We start from the raw sequence: 16,836 nt of genomic DNA, 5'->3' as shown, positions 1-16,836 counted from the left end.
GGCGGCTTTCCTATAGATATAATTGTAACAGAAAGTCTGCGCAGGAAAACTCTGTGAACTTTCTGTTGAAAGCTCTGCGGGAAGAACCGCTATGCGTTCACGTCGTGGTTCTTCCCGCAGCGCTTTAGCGCTATGTTTCCGACCAGTGGGGCCTAAGACTGAGACAATAGGTGCAGAAACTCAGCTTTTTTCTTTTGTTGCAGATTTTGCATCAGTTTCTTGAGCCAAAGCCAAGAATGGCTACAAAAGGAATGGGAAATATATAAGCAGCTCTTATACTTCTCCCTTCTGCTCAATCCACTTCTGGCTCTGGCTCAAAAAAATGAAGCAAAATCTGCAACAAAAAAGGCTGTGTTTCCGCAACATGGGGCTTCAGCCTTAGTAGAATCAGACGCAGCAAAATAGAGGTAGTATTAGTTTTAGATGAACTTTACATGGTGTATCTACTGCACTAAAGACAGTAGTTCATTGCTTGTAATGAACGTTCTTTTAAGATACTCATAAATACATTAGCAATAGGAAGGCTGAGTGACTCCTGTGGGGTCTCTTATGAGCACTGATCCTATGCAGCCACTGTTCATTATCTGTTATATTCATTATCAGTGGTATTTCTATGCCTGTATACTTAGATGTACATGCAGTAAAATACAGCAGAGGTCACAAGATCTTCATCATTATGTGTACATATCTGCATGGCAAACAAAAAGTAGTTATCTGCTGTGATATCACAACTTGCATTAAGCTATAGCCATAATATCAGTTTGGTTGCACGAAAAGCCATATACTGCAGAAATTAAGTAGTCTGGTGTCTTCACTCATTGATAAAATATAAAGTTCATTCACTTGTGACTGAATTAGCAGTGCTGGTTTATGTTTCGTATATTGCTGTAGTAGGTGTCGTGTATATGTACACCTACATGGCCTCTGTCTAATCTATACAGTTACCAAGGTCATACTGTATTAAAATATTACAATGGTTCAGGCTGTAATGGAAGATGTGGAAATAGCAATAAAATATGCAATAAAACAAAGGAAAGGGTGTAAATAAAGGGTCTGCCATATGGGGAGGCTGAGCCTTTTCTACGTCTTTAGCTCTGCAGTCATCATTTTAAACTAGTGGAGTGTGAAGGGGAAGCTGCAGCTGCAATAAACATTATAAGCCCTAATCTATGGTATGACCGAAAGACAAAGCACTCTTGTATAAAAAGAAAAACGCACAACAAGACAACAGAAAACACATTATATACGTATAAAATAAAAAATAAAAAATACAGTACATATAAGGAGTCTATATGGACAAGTCAACTAGATATAAACACTATATTTATTATATAGTATAGCTTCTTATTGATAGAAATTAATTGTACTTCTAAATAATCCAATAATTAAGGAAAAACAACATTTTATTTAACTGTCAACGTTAAACACAGGATATATCGATTTTTATTTCTGCTACAATATAACAAACTAAATGATAATGTGAAACAATGTGTAAGACAGCTATTTATGTAATATCCAAATCTATCTAAATAAATAAAATACGAATAATAAAAAATATAAAAAAAACCTTGATGATCTGCCTTGGGTACATCTATTAAACCATAAGATATGTGTGATATATTAATACTAAACTAAAAAAATCATAACTTAATTAGAACAGCAAATATATAGTTATGTTGCACTAAAGTTAATAATCCTACATTATATGTAAAATGATGATAAGAAATGCACATCTATAGAAAAGTATATACAATGAAAGCAAAATGGATCATAAGATATGTACATGCATCAAACTGTATTCATTTTGCTTAACTCAGTTACACAATAGTCGATATGTATTTTTCTTCATATACTAACATTTGCTTCATATGTATACGTATATGTATACAGAAGGAGATTTAATATGTCCTCACCTGATACATCCCCTGCCTATGTAGAAGCCCCTTCTCCAGTTGGTTATGTTGGATTTTGCAGTTCCATATACTGTCCTCTGAAGGATATACATATTGCTTATGATAGAGGCCATTAGCTCTGTGTATAAGAATAGGATACACTGAGTAGAAGAGCATGAAATGATAATCCAGATGATCACCCCTGCAGCAGCAGAACCCTTGTACGTATCATGTGCAGTACAGTCAATGTTACTTTCAAGGACCAGGGGCTGATGAGGAATGAAGCACATGAGTAAGTGAGTGAAATCTCCACCTCTCTGTACCAGCGATTGGGTGATGGCTTCACCTGTACAAGGCAAGCACAGCAAACCAAATGGACTGCTAGACAGCTTCACTCTAAGTTTTTCTATCAAACATTTTTGACATGTTTGTGGTCTTTTTAACAAAATAAAATTCACACTGGGCACTGAAAAAATGGCATAGGCTGACACGTCCTGGAATTTTTCATCATGTTCTGGGCAGAGTCGATAGCCATTTTTTTTTTATCAGTGGGCAGTATTACAATATAAGATAATTGTACAACTAACCAGTGACAGACACAGAAGGCTGATAACAACCTCTTGTGATCCTAGGTTCAGGTTTTTTCCAACCTCTTTTCAAGTGTCCTATCTGCCCTCTAGCTGTTCCCAAAATGACCACATAGATTGAAAATCCCAATATGCAAGGAAGGTGCACCAATGGACAGTAGAGGGTTAAACGGCATTGTTTTGTTAGGGTCGTGGATTTGTGATACGTGGATCACTTTTGAATTACACCCGTATTATGTGGTCTGTGAGTGCAAAACTGGAGACATGCATGGAGTATTTGTTGCTTTTTTGTGCAGATTTTGATACAGATTTATGAGTCAAAGACGGATGTGGATTCAAACGGAATGAGAAATCTAAAGGAATGACTTATACTTCTCCTTCCTGCTGGCTGAAAACAGCATCATATTGTGCAACAAAAAAACAACAAAAACTTCATGTATATCTAGAGGCTTATATTGACATGCAGCCAATTAAGCCCTGCTTTAGCTATGGTATGAATACTGGATTATGTAGATAATCTGTTATCCCTTAGTTCTAACAGCAGCACAATACAGGGTATTTTCTGCCCCTGTGTGCTGGTAGGACAGGCAGAATTTGTAATCAGCGAATTTAAATATACATGGCTTTGACCCTTTAAGAGGGCACAGGGACCTCCCCCTGCATGTAATATAACAATAATAATAATAGTAGGGCAGGAAGCCTTGTGCCGCTGTTAGGAGTAAGGGTAAACAGATTATCTACATAATCTAATATTCCCTGTCGTCCTACCAGTAGCACAATACAGGGATATAGCAAGTAATCTCCTAGGGTGGGACCTCTCTGCATACAGAGCTTAATACTGATCGCCCAAAAGCGATGGCTTCTGAGGTACGCGTACTTAGATGGTAGTGACTCACGAAGGTTGATTCGGAAGCCCAGGAGGCAGCAACACAGATTTGGTCCAAGGGCAGAGCCCTATTCTTCGCCCAGGATGTGGAGACCGCTCTTGTGAAGTATGCTCTTAAGAGGTCTGGTGGAGATAATCCTTGGGCTACAAGATAAATTTTTAGGGCCTCCCTAACCCATCGCGAAATGGAGGCTTTAGAAGCTTTAAGGCCTCTTTATCTTCTGACGTAATTTGCAAGGATGTTTTCAGACTTTCTAAAGGGATGCGTGTGATGTAAATATATCTTAAGGCACCTGTTCCACTGTATGGAACCTTTCTTCTTCTGGAGAGGAAGGAGAAGGACAGAAGACTGGCAAGGATATCAGCTGACTGATGTTTGAACAGGAAGGTACTTTGGGCCTAAAGCCCGGAAGAAACCTCAGCTGTACTCGATCCTCGAAGAATGAAATATATGGTTCTTCAGAGGAGAGTGCTTGGAGCTCTCCTACCCTCTTGGCCGATGTGATGGCCAGAAGAAATGCAGTCTTATACATCAGGAACCTTAGTTCAGCGTCTTCTAGAGGCTCAAAAGGTGAATTATAAAGTGCCAACAGGACCATACTGAGGTCCCACTGGAACATTAACTGCAGGTCCTAACCTTGTGGCCCCTTTCATAAAGGTGTTCACTAGAGGTTCTTGAGACAGACGCTTCACCAGATAGACGGACAAAGCGGCTACATGTACCTTTAGGGGGGAAGCATCGAGCCCTTTGTCTAGGCTGTCCTGCAGAAAATCCAGGATCATCCTCAGTGGGGAATTGGAGGAGTCCACCTCATGTTTTAGACACCAGGTGTTGAAAATATTACCGATTCTGCAGTAATTCTTGTTGGTTGATTCTGCTCTGGCGCATGTGAGAGTCTTCAGGACAGCTTGAGACAGTCCTCTATTCAGTAATAGGGACTGGTCAACCTCCAAGCTGTCAGGTTGAATTTCCTCAGATCCTGGCATCTCAGCTTTCCTTGGGTCACCAGGTCTGTGAGGAGGGAAAGCTTCCAATATATGCCTTGACTCATCCTTATGAGTTGGGCAAACCAAGTCCTTTTTGGCCAGAACGGGATTATGGCAATACCCGAGACTTGTCCTGTCTTATTTTCATCAATACCTTTGGTATGATGGGAATTGGAGGGAATATGTATATTAGCCTGAACCTCCATGGGATGGACAGGGCATCTGCTGCCAAGGGGTTGTCCACCTGGTACAGTGAGCAGAAGCTTTCCACCTTGGCGTTGAGTCAGGTTGCCATAAGATCGACCTCTGGAAGACCCATCTTTGGACAATCTGTTGAAAGACGTCTAGATTGAGTGGCCATTCTCCTGATAAGGTGATACCCTGACTCAACCGATCCGATACTATGTTCAGGGAGCCCTTGATGTGAACAGCAGATAAGTGGGACAGGTTCTTCTCTGCCCATTTGAAGATTATGAACAACATGCCATCATGAGCATTTTTAATTGATCTATTTTTGTTTGTACCATATTCCTTATGTTTGCATATTAAATGTTAAGTTTTAACAAGGAAGTGTTTGCTGGAATCATCTTTTGAAAACATTTGAAGATTAGACTCGCCTCTCTCAGCAGGGCTGGAGACCTGGTACCTCCTTGTTTGTTGAGATAAATTACTGTGGTCATGTTGTCTGACCGAACTTTGACAGCTTTCCCCCTGAGAATCGGGGCGAAGTGACAAAGCACCAGATAGACTGCTCTGAGCTCTTTCAGGTTGGAAGTTCCCATTTCCGGTCTTCTCCAATAACCCTTGTGGGGAACCGCTCAGGTAGATGCTTGTAGCAGTGCAGGAAACAGGGACACAGACACTGGATTGCACACAAGTTCAGGCTTTATTCACATGTAATGCATACACTGCTTTTGCAAAGCCACAGGATAAACAAAAACAAACGCCTTCTCGGTTGAGAAAACTAACTTAAGCATAAGGAAACTTTTCCCTGACTATACAGGAGACTGGCTACCAGTCCCACCTTGGCAACAACAACGGGTGGCACAGTACCTGCTTTGTGGTGCCACACTGCTAGACTTCACACTCAGACTGTTATTAGGGCCTGATTAGTCAGCTCACCTCCCTGGTGTGAATCTTTACCATACACCCTTTAGGTGCCTGACTGGAATGTACCTATCTTCCAGACCACACCCTTCACTCTCTCACACCCTGTATGGTCTTGTCATCTAGATGGGCTCCCCATCCCGAACGGGATGCATCTGTTGTCGACAGGGTCGAATGAGGTTGGACCGAGGACCTTCCGTCTTTTAGGTGTATCCACCATGTGAGGAAAAGACGGGTACTGATTGAAAGGCAGATCTTCTTGTGCAGTCCCCGTGCAGACCTGTTCCAGGCGCTCAACACTTCCATCTGGAGGGGACGCAAATGCCATAAAGCCCAAGGGACTGCCCTGGCTGAGGATGACATCAGGCCGAGGACACTCATGGCAGTGCGGATGGTAACTTGCCGGGTCCAGAAGAGAGAATGGGTGGCAGCCTCTATCCTCGATTTCCTTGGGCTGGTGAGCAAGATCTACATCTTTTCTGAATCCAATATTTTGGATTTCTTCTGGGTGGATGGCACAATCTCTGATTTCTCCCAATTGATTAGCCATCCAAACTTCTGTAGGAAGGAAATGGCTATCTGAAGTTGTTGTTGGAGAGCTGAAATAGACTGAGCTTTTATGAGCCAGTCGTTGAGGTAGGGAACTATAAATAGGCCTTGCAGTCTAAGGGTGGTGGTGACCGGTGCGACCACCTGAAACGTAGGGGGGCTGAAGAAATGCCGAAAGGGAGTGCGGGAAATTGAAAATGCTCTCTGTGGCCGGCCATCTGGATGGTGATCCTAAAGTATTTCCTGTGTGGACGTTAGATAGAGACATGAAGGTATGCGTTTTTTAGATCCAGGGTGATCATAACCTCGCCTTGCTGGAGAAAGGTTGTTACTGACTCCACAGACTCCATCCTGAATGGTTTTCTTTTTATGTAGAAGTTGAATCTCAGGTCAATGATCATTCTCCAGTCTCCTGAACGCTATGGAAGCAGGAAGATTGGAGAGTATACCCCCAGACCTATCTCTGAGGGGGGAACCCTCTCTAGGGCACCTTTTGAGATGTATTCAGCAACAGATGTTTCTAGGATGGACTGTTGAGCAGCAGGCAGCGACCGAGTGATGACAAATCGGTCGTGGGGAGACTGGTTGAACTCGATGGTATAGCCTTGCTCTACTACTCGCAGGACCCATGGATCTTTTATGAACTTTTGCCACGGAACAGAGAAATGGGAAAGGCGACCCTCCTACTAGAAGTTTGGCCACAGAGCGCTGTGTCCTATCAAAAATTTGCCTTCTTCTTAGGCTCCTCTTTGGAGAGCCCTAAAACAGCTCCCCTAGGATCGGTACCAGGAGCTGTACCTGGTACACCTCTGTGGCTGTGGTCTGAACTGTGAAGATGATTCTCAACCCCTAAAAGGGGGAGGTCTTCTGCCCCTTGAAGCTTGAGTTAGTGATCTTCCTTTGCCTTCGGCAAGCCCCTCTATCAAGTCATCCAGCCCATGGCCAAAAACCTTCCCCGGCTCAAAGGGAAGGGAGCATAAAGCAAATTAGTAGACATTAGTGCTCCAGGGTTTAAGCCACAATGGCCTCCTGGTGGCAGTGGTCAGAGCTATTGATTTAGAGGCAAGCTTTAATTGGTGCCTCGAAGCCTCACTGATACAGTCAGTAGCCATGTAGATGTTACCCATGGAGGCCAAGATATCATCTCTGTTCACGCCTATGTCAATATCACACTCTACTTGAGCAAGGTGGGCCCGCATGTTGTTGGCGACCTCGGCTGACGCAATGGCTACCGAAGCCTGAGCTTACGCAGAGGAGTATACCTTTTTTAAGGTAGAATCCACTCTTTGATCTAGGAGATCCTGCAAGTTTGAGCCGTCTTCCAAGGGGACAACTGTCCGATGGGACAGTTTAGATACAGTTAGGTCCACCTTCAGGGAAGGTCCCCATCGATCCAACTGTGAAGGGTTGATTGGATATAAGGACTTGAATATTCTTGAGGCCACAGGCACCTTCTCTGGCTGCTTACACTCTTGATCTATGATTTTGGCCATAGAAGCATCCACTTGGAAGGCCCTTAGCCCCCCAGTGGTGGACGTGGAGGCTTCCCCGTCAACATCCTGCTCCCTCGACCGGATGGACTTCAGCCTCTCCATCAAGGCGCTGTTTTTTTGTTTTGTTTTTTTTAATGTAGATTGTGAGCCCCACATAGAGCTCACAATGTACATTTTTCCCTATCAGTATGTCTTTTATGGAATATGGGATGGAAATCCATGCAAACACAGGGAGAACATACAAACTCCTTGCAGATGGTTTTATGCCCTTGGCGGGATTTGAACACCAGGACTCCAGCGCTGCAAGGCTGCAGTGCTAACCACTGAGCCACCGTGTGGCCCCATAGGCGCTGTTTTTTTTGTGAGCTGAGATAAAGAGGTATATCCTTTAGGGAATCTTCCTAGAAAAGAGAGGAGGATGCTTACCAGCAGTGAGGAAGTATTTTCCCACATAACTGCTAGATCCGTACTCACCATATACTCCTTGACCCAAGCTACTACCTCTCTGGTGGAGAATTCCTCCGGGGAAAGTCCTCTACAATTAAGGCAATGTGACCAATCGTAGCCTAGAAAACATGGCAATTAGTATTCCAACTTTAGGGAATAGTAAAGACAAAAGACTGCAGCCTACAATCGGGGAGCAGAATGTCACAGTCAATACACACCAAGTGTTTCCTCTGACGACCCTTTCCTTCTCCTTTGATCACAAGGAGGAGTAGTGGAGGACAACATTTTACCGACCTACCAGGCGCAGATGATCAAGTCACCTGTATACAGAGAGAGAAGGTATTAAGGAGTTTGAAACAGGCTTAATAAATATAGATAGCCTTACCAAGTAAGCTGAATGAGCACTTGACAACAGAATCCGGTTAGCCTTTTGTCAGTCTTTCACTGATAACAGCAAGTTACTTAGACAAACTAGGGAACCCCACCAGATGACTCCAGAAGGGCACCGAGCCCAAAACTAGGCCTTCCTTTAAAGGCCCGACCCGGAAGGAGTAGGGCTACCGCCGAAAATTCTGAGCACCCGTCATAATGTACAATTTTATAATTATACTCATTCCCCATATTCCCCTTCTGAGTAATCTCTAAATCTGGAGTAAAACCAGACCTCAGACAGACGTACAGGCGGCCTCAGAGTGCTTCAGTGCTTCCGGCCGCTGCAAAACCAGAAGCGCTAGGCCGGACCGGAAGACTCTGTTCTCACGGGGTATGGGATGGCGTATTTTGGTCTTGATTTTGACGTGGGAAGCAGAGTCAGAATAGGACCAAAATGTGCCTGCTATGATTGTTGCGGCTTCTTGCTCCGGAGAAGGCCCAAATGAATGGGCCTAGTCCGGAGGGTGCTGCTGAGTGGCGGACGCTGCGGCTGAATCAGCCGCGGAATCCGCGGGAGAAAGGGCAGTTTGCTTCTTTTTTTCTGTGAGCGGGAACATACAGCTCATGGAAAAAATGGAAGGTAGCGGTCTGCATAGACCTCTATTGTGAGGGGGCGGATGCTGACGTGGATTCAGCACCAAAATCCCCTCTTGCCCCATGTGAATGAGCCTGAAGTGCGCAGAGGAGAAAAAGTGTCCGTTCGTGAATGCAGCCTGGAAAAAAGGTTCCGCCACACTGGACAAGGCTGTGGTGTTGGCGCTCAGCTGATGCGGGCCAGAGACACTCCCACACACCAACGGAAGGTAAGACTAGTTCCCCAAAAGGTAACACTAAGCGGCTAGGCCAAAAAAGGCCTAGAAAGGGTGCACAGAGAAGTGCACAGCACTTTAGGTAAGGAGGGAGGCCGGATGGGAGGGGAGAGCGTGATTTCTTAAGACTCCTGCAGACCGTCTCCTCATTTTCTTCCCACAGGAAAAGGAGACAAGCCTGCAAGGAGAAACGAAGAGAATGAAAAGGAAGAAGAAAAGAAAGCAAGGACAAGACCCAGGTAAGCCCTAGGCCTTCACCTCTTTAGAGTCCTCCCCACCTGTCCAGTCACACAGGACAGAAACAAACACACGGGGGGGGGGGGGATTTGAGGTCTCTGTGTCCTCTTAAAGGGTCAAAACCATGAATGTTTAAATTGGCTGATTAAAAATTCCGCCTGTCCTACCAGCGCACAGGGGCAGAAAATACCCCATTATTGTGCTGCTGGTAGAACGACAGGGAATGGTGGTTTCTGTTAAGCCCCTCCTTGTAATAGTCACCCATCAACACCCAATGATCACATTGCGGGGGCACAGATGGAATACTTCTATTAGGTACCTGATCACCCAAGATGATGCAAAATCAGGTGTCAAGCCATGCATCAGAACTCACACTTGCAGTAAGTCATTTAAGGCTAAGACCCCACAATGCATATTTTTGAAGCCAAAGTCAGGAGTGGATTGAGCAAAAAGTAAAAGTATACAAGCTTCTTATATATTTCCCATTCCTTTTGTAGCCATTCTTGGCTTTGGCTCAAAATTCGCAACAAAAAAGCTGCGTTTCCACAACGTGGGGCCTCAGCTTTACTATGTCTAGCTGTAAACTGTAAAGTTTCTATCCACTAACAGTAAATCTTTAAAAAGGTGAATTTAACTCTTTCATGGTCAGAGATTTTTGGACATTTTTCACATCTGGTAGGTGGGGCTAGTGTAGCATGATACAGTTCAGAACTGGCAGGAATCAATTTTTTATACTAAGCGGGGTGGTTGCAGACTGACCTTTTGGATCTCTACAGACAAATATGTATCTTTGTAGTACAGTGTCCATGCACAGTGATACAGGTCACTATACTAGATGGTGACAGCCTCTGCTACTTCTTTCACTTCACAGGCCAGCAGTAATAATACAATGCAGCAGAGCAAATCATGTGTGTCACACAGGTCCACTAGAGCAAGGCTCCTTTGTACATATTGAGCGATATATGGAAGAGCCGGGAGGGACACATAGCACTCTGAGAAGGATGCAGGATGAAGTATATTCTATGCAATAATGTGGGTTCAGCACTGGTATTATACAGCTGGCAATAGTTCATTATGGGGCAGAAAAGGCCAGTTTTGGGCATTGCACACTTACCACCCTTCTGGTGTTAAAGGGACATAAGACAACAGAAATTTTGAGCAGTGGTGAGTTTAGGGGTACCCACCAATAGCCCATATAAGGCCCACATTCTACATTTTTCCCTTTCATTATGTTTTTGGAGTATGGGAGGAAATACAAGGAAACTCAGGGAGAACATACAAACTCCTTGCAGATGTCCTTGGCAGGATTCGAACCCTGGACTCCAGCACTGTAATGCTAACTACTGAGCTACTGTATTGACCCTAGCTCTTTTCTTTTTAGCTTTATATAGTTCATGGAATCCATATGCACTGTGATCATCATCATACTAGAAATCCAGAAAATAATGTTTCTTTATCTGCTATGACCAAAATGCTCACAGCAGTCTAATATTTCTGCTAAGTCAAGAATTGTGTCTCATATGGTTGACATCTAGCACAGTGCTTCTAAGAACCTGAAACACTCCAGATATTTTTTTATTTGTAATCAATTTTACTTAGAGAATTTTGATATAATTATGTATTGTACTGTTCCCTCTAATAAACTCACTGGCATTACACTGAGCTGCGGACCCCCCAGATTTTATTATATATATATATATATATATATATATATATATATATGGTATCGTACCTTTATTTATGCCGTACAGCTCCTGTGTGGTAAGTCATCCTGTTGCTTCAACAGTCACAAGCCTTCTGAAAGCTCCCAGACTCGTCACAGTAATATAGCTAATGAGACTGCTCTATGGCAGTCTATGGGACATCCAGTCATAGGATTGCAGGTTCAAGCCCCAGCGGGGCTAATAAAACTATATTGTGTACTGTGTGGGGCTCAGGGGAGCATACTATATTGTTGAGGGGGCAGGTTCTGAGGTGTATAGTATACTGTGTGGGGTCACTATGGGAATTATACTGTGTTAGGGCTCTGAGGGTTATATTATACTGTGTGAAGCATTATTATATCATGTGGGGCCACTATCGGGAGCTCAGTGGAGCATTTCATATTGAGGGGGGCACTGTAGAGCACTACACACACCATGTGGAGCATTATACTGTGGGGGGCTCAAAATTCCTGATGGCAGTCCTGTGTGCTATGCCTGCATCCCAGCTCCCTCACTATAATCTTGTGCACAAATGTAGTGCTCCATGGCTGTGTCCTTCCCTGTACATGCATGAATGGACAATGGCGCTATTGGGGAATGCACAGCACTATAGCGGATGATGATACTGGAAAATACTCCATTATTCTGCAAAGTCAGAACATATGCAAGATTTCAGTGAAGGAGCTGAGTTGTAGGCTATTAGGAAGCTGGGAACAAGTCTCTTTGGTGCCTTGGCCTTTACTTACATTCTGGGGACTAAGGAGACCGCACCAGAACTTAGCAGAGAAACACCCTCAAAACATAATGTTTCCACTCCATGCTTGGCAGTGGGGACGGTGTTCTTTGGGTCATAGGCAGCATTTCTCTTCCTCCAAACATGGCGAGTTGAGTTAACGCCCAAGAGCTCAATTTTTGTCTCATCTGACCAATCTGGATGATTCTCAGAGTGATTGGGAGAAGGTGCTGTGGTCAGAAAAGACAAATTTTGAGCTCTTCAGCATAAACTCAACTAGTGCTTTGAGGAAGAGAAATGCAGCCTACGACCCAACAACACTCTCCACGGTAAAGAAAGGAGGTAGAAACATTGTGTTTTGGGGGTGTTTCTCTGGATAAAACAGGGCAGGTGATAAAAAAAAAAAAAAAAAAAAAAAGAGTGGGAGGAGGAAACACTCATGCTGTACTACTACTAACAATAAGAATGTGGGTGGCAAGAGCAACACCACCCGTAGCCGCAGAATTTTGGTACTTCATGAGAAAACCGATGACATTTTTGATTACTATTTGGCTCTTCACTGACACAGATGCCTTGGTAAGGGGGCGTTTACACTTGAGCTCGTGTCAGCCCTGTGTCACTCCACTTCCCTGCAGTCAGCTTTAAAACCAATTCATTTCAATGGGTTTTTAAAGGTAACCGCCGGTGTCCGCCTGTGGCCTCTCCACGGGAAAACAGTCTTTTTCAGCCGGACACAAAGTTGGACATGCAGGACTTTGTGTCCGGCTGAAAAAAAAAAAAAAAACGGTTTCCCTGCGGAGAGGCCTCAGGTGGACATCAGCGGTTACCTTTAAAAACCCATTCAAATGAATGGGTTTTAAAGCTGACCGCCAGGAAGCCGTACCCTGTCCAGTTTCTCGGGGCTGAGGACAGGGTACTTTCCAAAAATCAACGTGCAAAGTTAATATTGAACTTTTTAAGAAATACATAATTTCAGTGCACAATATGGTTTAGACATCTATATAGGAAAGACTTCTTTTACAGTTAAGAATAAGCAAACTATGGCATGCCCTACCGTAGAAGGTAGCTATTGCAGATTCTGATATGACAGGTTGATGTAGGTTTATTCTGACAGCCATGTTCAAGTCAAAACTGTTTTTTACCTAACTCAGTAAAACTGGCATCCACTGCATAAATGGCTGACAGCCAAAGTTGTCAGTAGCAGTAAAAATTCTGAAAATTGAATCCCTATGAAAGTAAATACATAACAAACTATGCACCTACAGTGCCTTGCAAAAGTATTCAGTCGCCTTGAACTTTTCAACCTTTTGCCACATTTTAGGCTTCAAACATAAAAGGTATAAAATTTTACATTTTTGGAGAAGAAACAAGTGGGACACAATTTTGAAGTGGAACGAAATTTATTGGATATTTTAAACTTTTTTAACCAAGAAAAAAAATGAAATATTGAGCATGCAAAATTACTCTGACCCCTTGCGTTAATACTTTGCAGCGCCACCTTTTGCTGCGATTACAGTTGCAAGTCGCTTGGGGTATGTCTATCAGTTTTGCACATCGAGAGATTGAAACTCTTGCCCATTCTTCCTTGCAAAACAGCTGGAGCTCAGTGAGGATGGAAAGTGTTTGCGAACAGCAGTTTTCAGCTCTTTCCACAGATTCTCGATTGGATTCAGGTCAGCACTATGACTTGGCCATTCTAACACCTGGATACGTTTATTTGTGAACCATTCCATTGTAGATTTTGCTTTATGTTTTGGATCATTGTCTTGTTGGAAGATAAATCTCCGTCCCAGTCTCAGTTCTTTTGCAGACTCCAACAGATTTTCTTCCAGAATTGTCCTGTATTTGGCTCCATCCATCTTCCCATCAATTTTAATCATCTTCCCTGTCCCTGCTGAAGAAAAGAAGGCCCAAACCATGATGCTGCCACCACCATGTTTGACAGTGGGGATGGTGTGTTCAGGGTGATGAGCTGTGTTGCTTTTTTGCCAAAGACATCATTTTGCATTGTGGCCAAAAAGTTGGATTTTGGTTTCATCTGACCAGAGCACCTTCTTCCACATGTGTGGTGTCTCCCAGGTGGCTTGTGGCAAACTTTAAACAAGACTTTTTATAGATATGTTTGAGAAATGGCTTGCTTCTTGCCACTCTTCCATAAAGGCCAGATTTGTGCAGTGTACGACTGATTGTTGTCCTATGGACGGACTCTCCCACCTCAGCTGTAGATCTCTGCAGTTCATCCAGAGTGACCATGGGCCTCTTGGCTGTATCTGTGATCAGTCTTCTCGTTGTTGGAGATGAAAGTTTAGAGGGACGGCTGGGTCTTGGTAGATTTGCAGTGGTCTGATACTCCTTCCATTTCAATATGATTGTTTGCACAGTGCTCCTTGGGATGTGTAAAGCTTGGGAAATCTTTTTGTATCCAAATACAGCTTTAAACTTCTCCACAACAGTATCTTGGACCTGCCTGGTGTGTTCCTTGGTCTTCGTGATGCTCTCTGAGCAGAACCCTGAGGCTATCACAGAGCAGGTGCATTTATACGGAGACTTTATTACACACAGGTGGATTCTATTTCTCAACATCAGTCAATTAGGACAACATGGGATCATTCAGAGATCCTCACTGAGCTGAACCAAGTGAGTTTGCTGCACTGAAAGTAAAGAGTCCGAATAATATTGCACGCCCCAATTTTCAGTTTTTTATTGGTAAAAAAAAAAAGTTTAAAATATCCAATAAATTTCGTTCCACTTCACAATTGTGTCCCACTTGTTCATTCTTCCCCCAAAATTTAATTTCTTTATTTTTATGTTTGAAGCCTGAAATGTGGCAAAAGGTTGAAAAGTTCAAGGGGGGGGTTTGAATACTTTTGCAAGGCACTGTATTTATACAATATTAATAAAATGTTTAAATATAGAATACATTTCCATGGCAACACTATATATACACACACCTTTTTGCTGGGGCAGGGTGCATGCCTTAAAGATCCTGCACAAGGTCCCAACTCAATATAAAAAGCAAAAGAATATTAAAAAGGTCCTTTCACGTCCTCCTGAATGTGCAGTTTTGTATACTGCTAGAAAGCCAAAGAAGAAAAATAGTAAAACATTCTTTTGGATGCTGCCGATTCTTTGCTTTTTATATTTAAATATACAGTAGTTACAACTCTGATACCATTCAAAATTAATTCCGACTCCTCAGCCCTGGCTTCAACACTGTATGATTTAGGTTAGAACACATGTAATTTTTTTTTTTTTTCAACTAATTTTTTTCCTCCTTTCTTCTTAAACATGCTACCAATGAGCAGTGAGGGAGCAATAAGTCTTTAAAGCTCACCTTGTATCTCCTTTTATTTCAGTTAGCCATTAGCAAGACTGTTATTTGCTCTCATTGAGTGCAATAAGACTGGCTAACACAATACCAAACTTTTTTCACCCTTACACTGAACAAGTAAAAAACTTAACTACAAAACAGACATAACCCTTTAAAATACATCCAATTAAAAATTGTACTGCTTATGGTCTAATACACTTCACATTAAACCAGAGGAAAATATTTACACAGTATAGAGCAGTGGTTCTCAAGGCATGGTATGGCATGCGAGCTGCATGTGGCCATCGTTAACAGACCAGCATTATTAAACTGTGTAGGTGGCAATAATGGAGCAATTAATAAGAATATTTTAGCACTTAATGCCGAAAGAATGGTGTTAAACAAGTAGTAGTACAGTTAGTGGTTTGCGGAGGGGTCACATTTCAGTTTCTTGAGCCCCAGAAAGAGGAGTTGAGGCGCTAATTAATGTTAGTGCTATTAATGGGTTAATAAATGCCACCAAATACCTTTAGCAGTGTTTTGAGCGATTTCTGGGGTTCTCAGTGAGTGCATAACATCCTCTGTGTTTGTTTACATCCATAACTTCCTCTTCTGTATTTCTTACAAGTTCCAGGATAACTCACTTCTCCTCCCTCTCACTAAGAGACCCCCTCCCTGTTTCCTTAGCTATCCCACCCACTACAACCTCATTAGCTATAATTATAATACTAGCTATGCCTAACTACACCTCCCTCTCTCTCACTGTCCTCCTCCCTTTTTCTCCTAGCTAGCCAGCTCACGCATGCGTAATACCTCGCTGCACCTGTCAATGATGATGCAACCAGAGAGGAGATGGCAGGAATTAATGGTATATATGCCAGGTCTGGTGTAGAGAGAAAACGGGACAGGAGGGCAGGGCTGGAGATAGGAGGGGAGGGAACAGGAAGCAAGGATCCGGGAGGGCAGGGCTGGAGATGGCTTGGATGGTCACGTGACCGCCCCAGTGATCAGTGTAAATATTCAGCTTTGTTAATAAAAGTAAATAATAGAGCAGATTGGGGGGGGGGGGGGTTTAGTTTAGGGTAAAAATTTATTCTGGACAACTCCTTTAATGATATATTATATCTGATTGATTCATGCAAGAAAAGGCAGAGATGACAATACTGAAGTAATTATCCTGTCAAATAAGCAATTGCTTAAGATCGTGAAAAAACACAGGCTAGGGAGTCCAAGTTTTTTTGGCTTATGCCCTGTTCACATCTGCTTTTGTATTCCTTCCGGGGAGAGTCCGTGTGACGACCCCCCGAATGGAATACAAACGCCACTGAAAGCTCTGTGCTGTAAAAGCACACTGACACAATGAGGTCCGTGTGCTTGCCACACACTGCCCGCAGGAATCATGTCTGCGGCAAGCACACGGACCCCATTATAGTCTATGAGGTCCGTGTGCTTTTACAGCAGAGCGCTTGCAATTGTGTTTGTATTCCGTTCGGGGGGGTCTCCATGTGGACTCTCCCCGGACGGAATACAAAAGCAGGTTAGAACAGGGCATAAGGGATACTCTACTTTAGGTGTCTGGGTAACATTGGCATACAGAAGGGAAAAAGGAAAACCAATCTTAAATAGCAGCCATTAACATCGAATTAGGGAGATCAGCCATGCTG

At 43.2% G+C, this 16,836-nt stretch overlaps 1 protein-coding gene across 1 annotated transcript in view; it reads right to left on the bottom strand.

Annotated features, from left to right (window-relative positions):
* Positions 1–2,150, bottom strand: part of MTHFD2L (methylenetetrahydrofolate dehydrogenase (NADP+ dependent) 2 like) — a 50,187-nt gene extending 48,037 nt beyond the window's left edge. Inside the window, exon 1 of the mRNA XM_075285294.1 lies at positions 1,920–2,150. Coding sequence (XP_075141395.1) covers positions 1,920–2,026 — 107 coding nt within the window. The 5' untranslated portion in view covers positions 2,027–2,150. The remainder of the gene's footprint in view (positions 1–1,919) is intronic.
* Positions 2,151–16,836: the final 14,686 nt, after the last annotated feature.

This window comes from Leptodactylus fuscus, chromosome 1, assembly GCF_031893055.1.
Source record: "Leptodactylus fuscus isolate aLepFus1 chromosome 1, aLepFus1.hap2, whole genome shotgun sequence".
In the NCBI taxonomy this organism is placed as follows: Eukaryota; Metazoa; Chordata; class Amphibia; order Anura; family Leptodactylidae; genus Leptodactylus; species Leptodactylus fuscus.
Note: the sequence above shows the minus strand (reverse complement) of the source record. Positions and strands in the feature narration are given on the sequence as shown.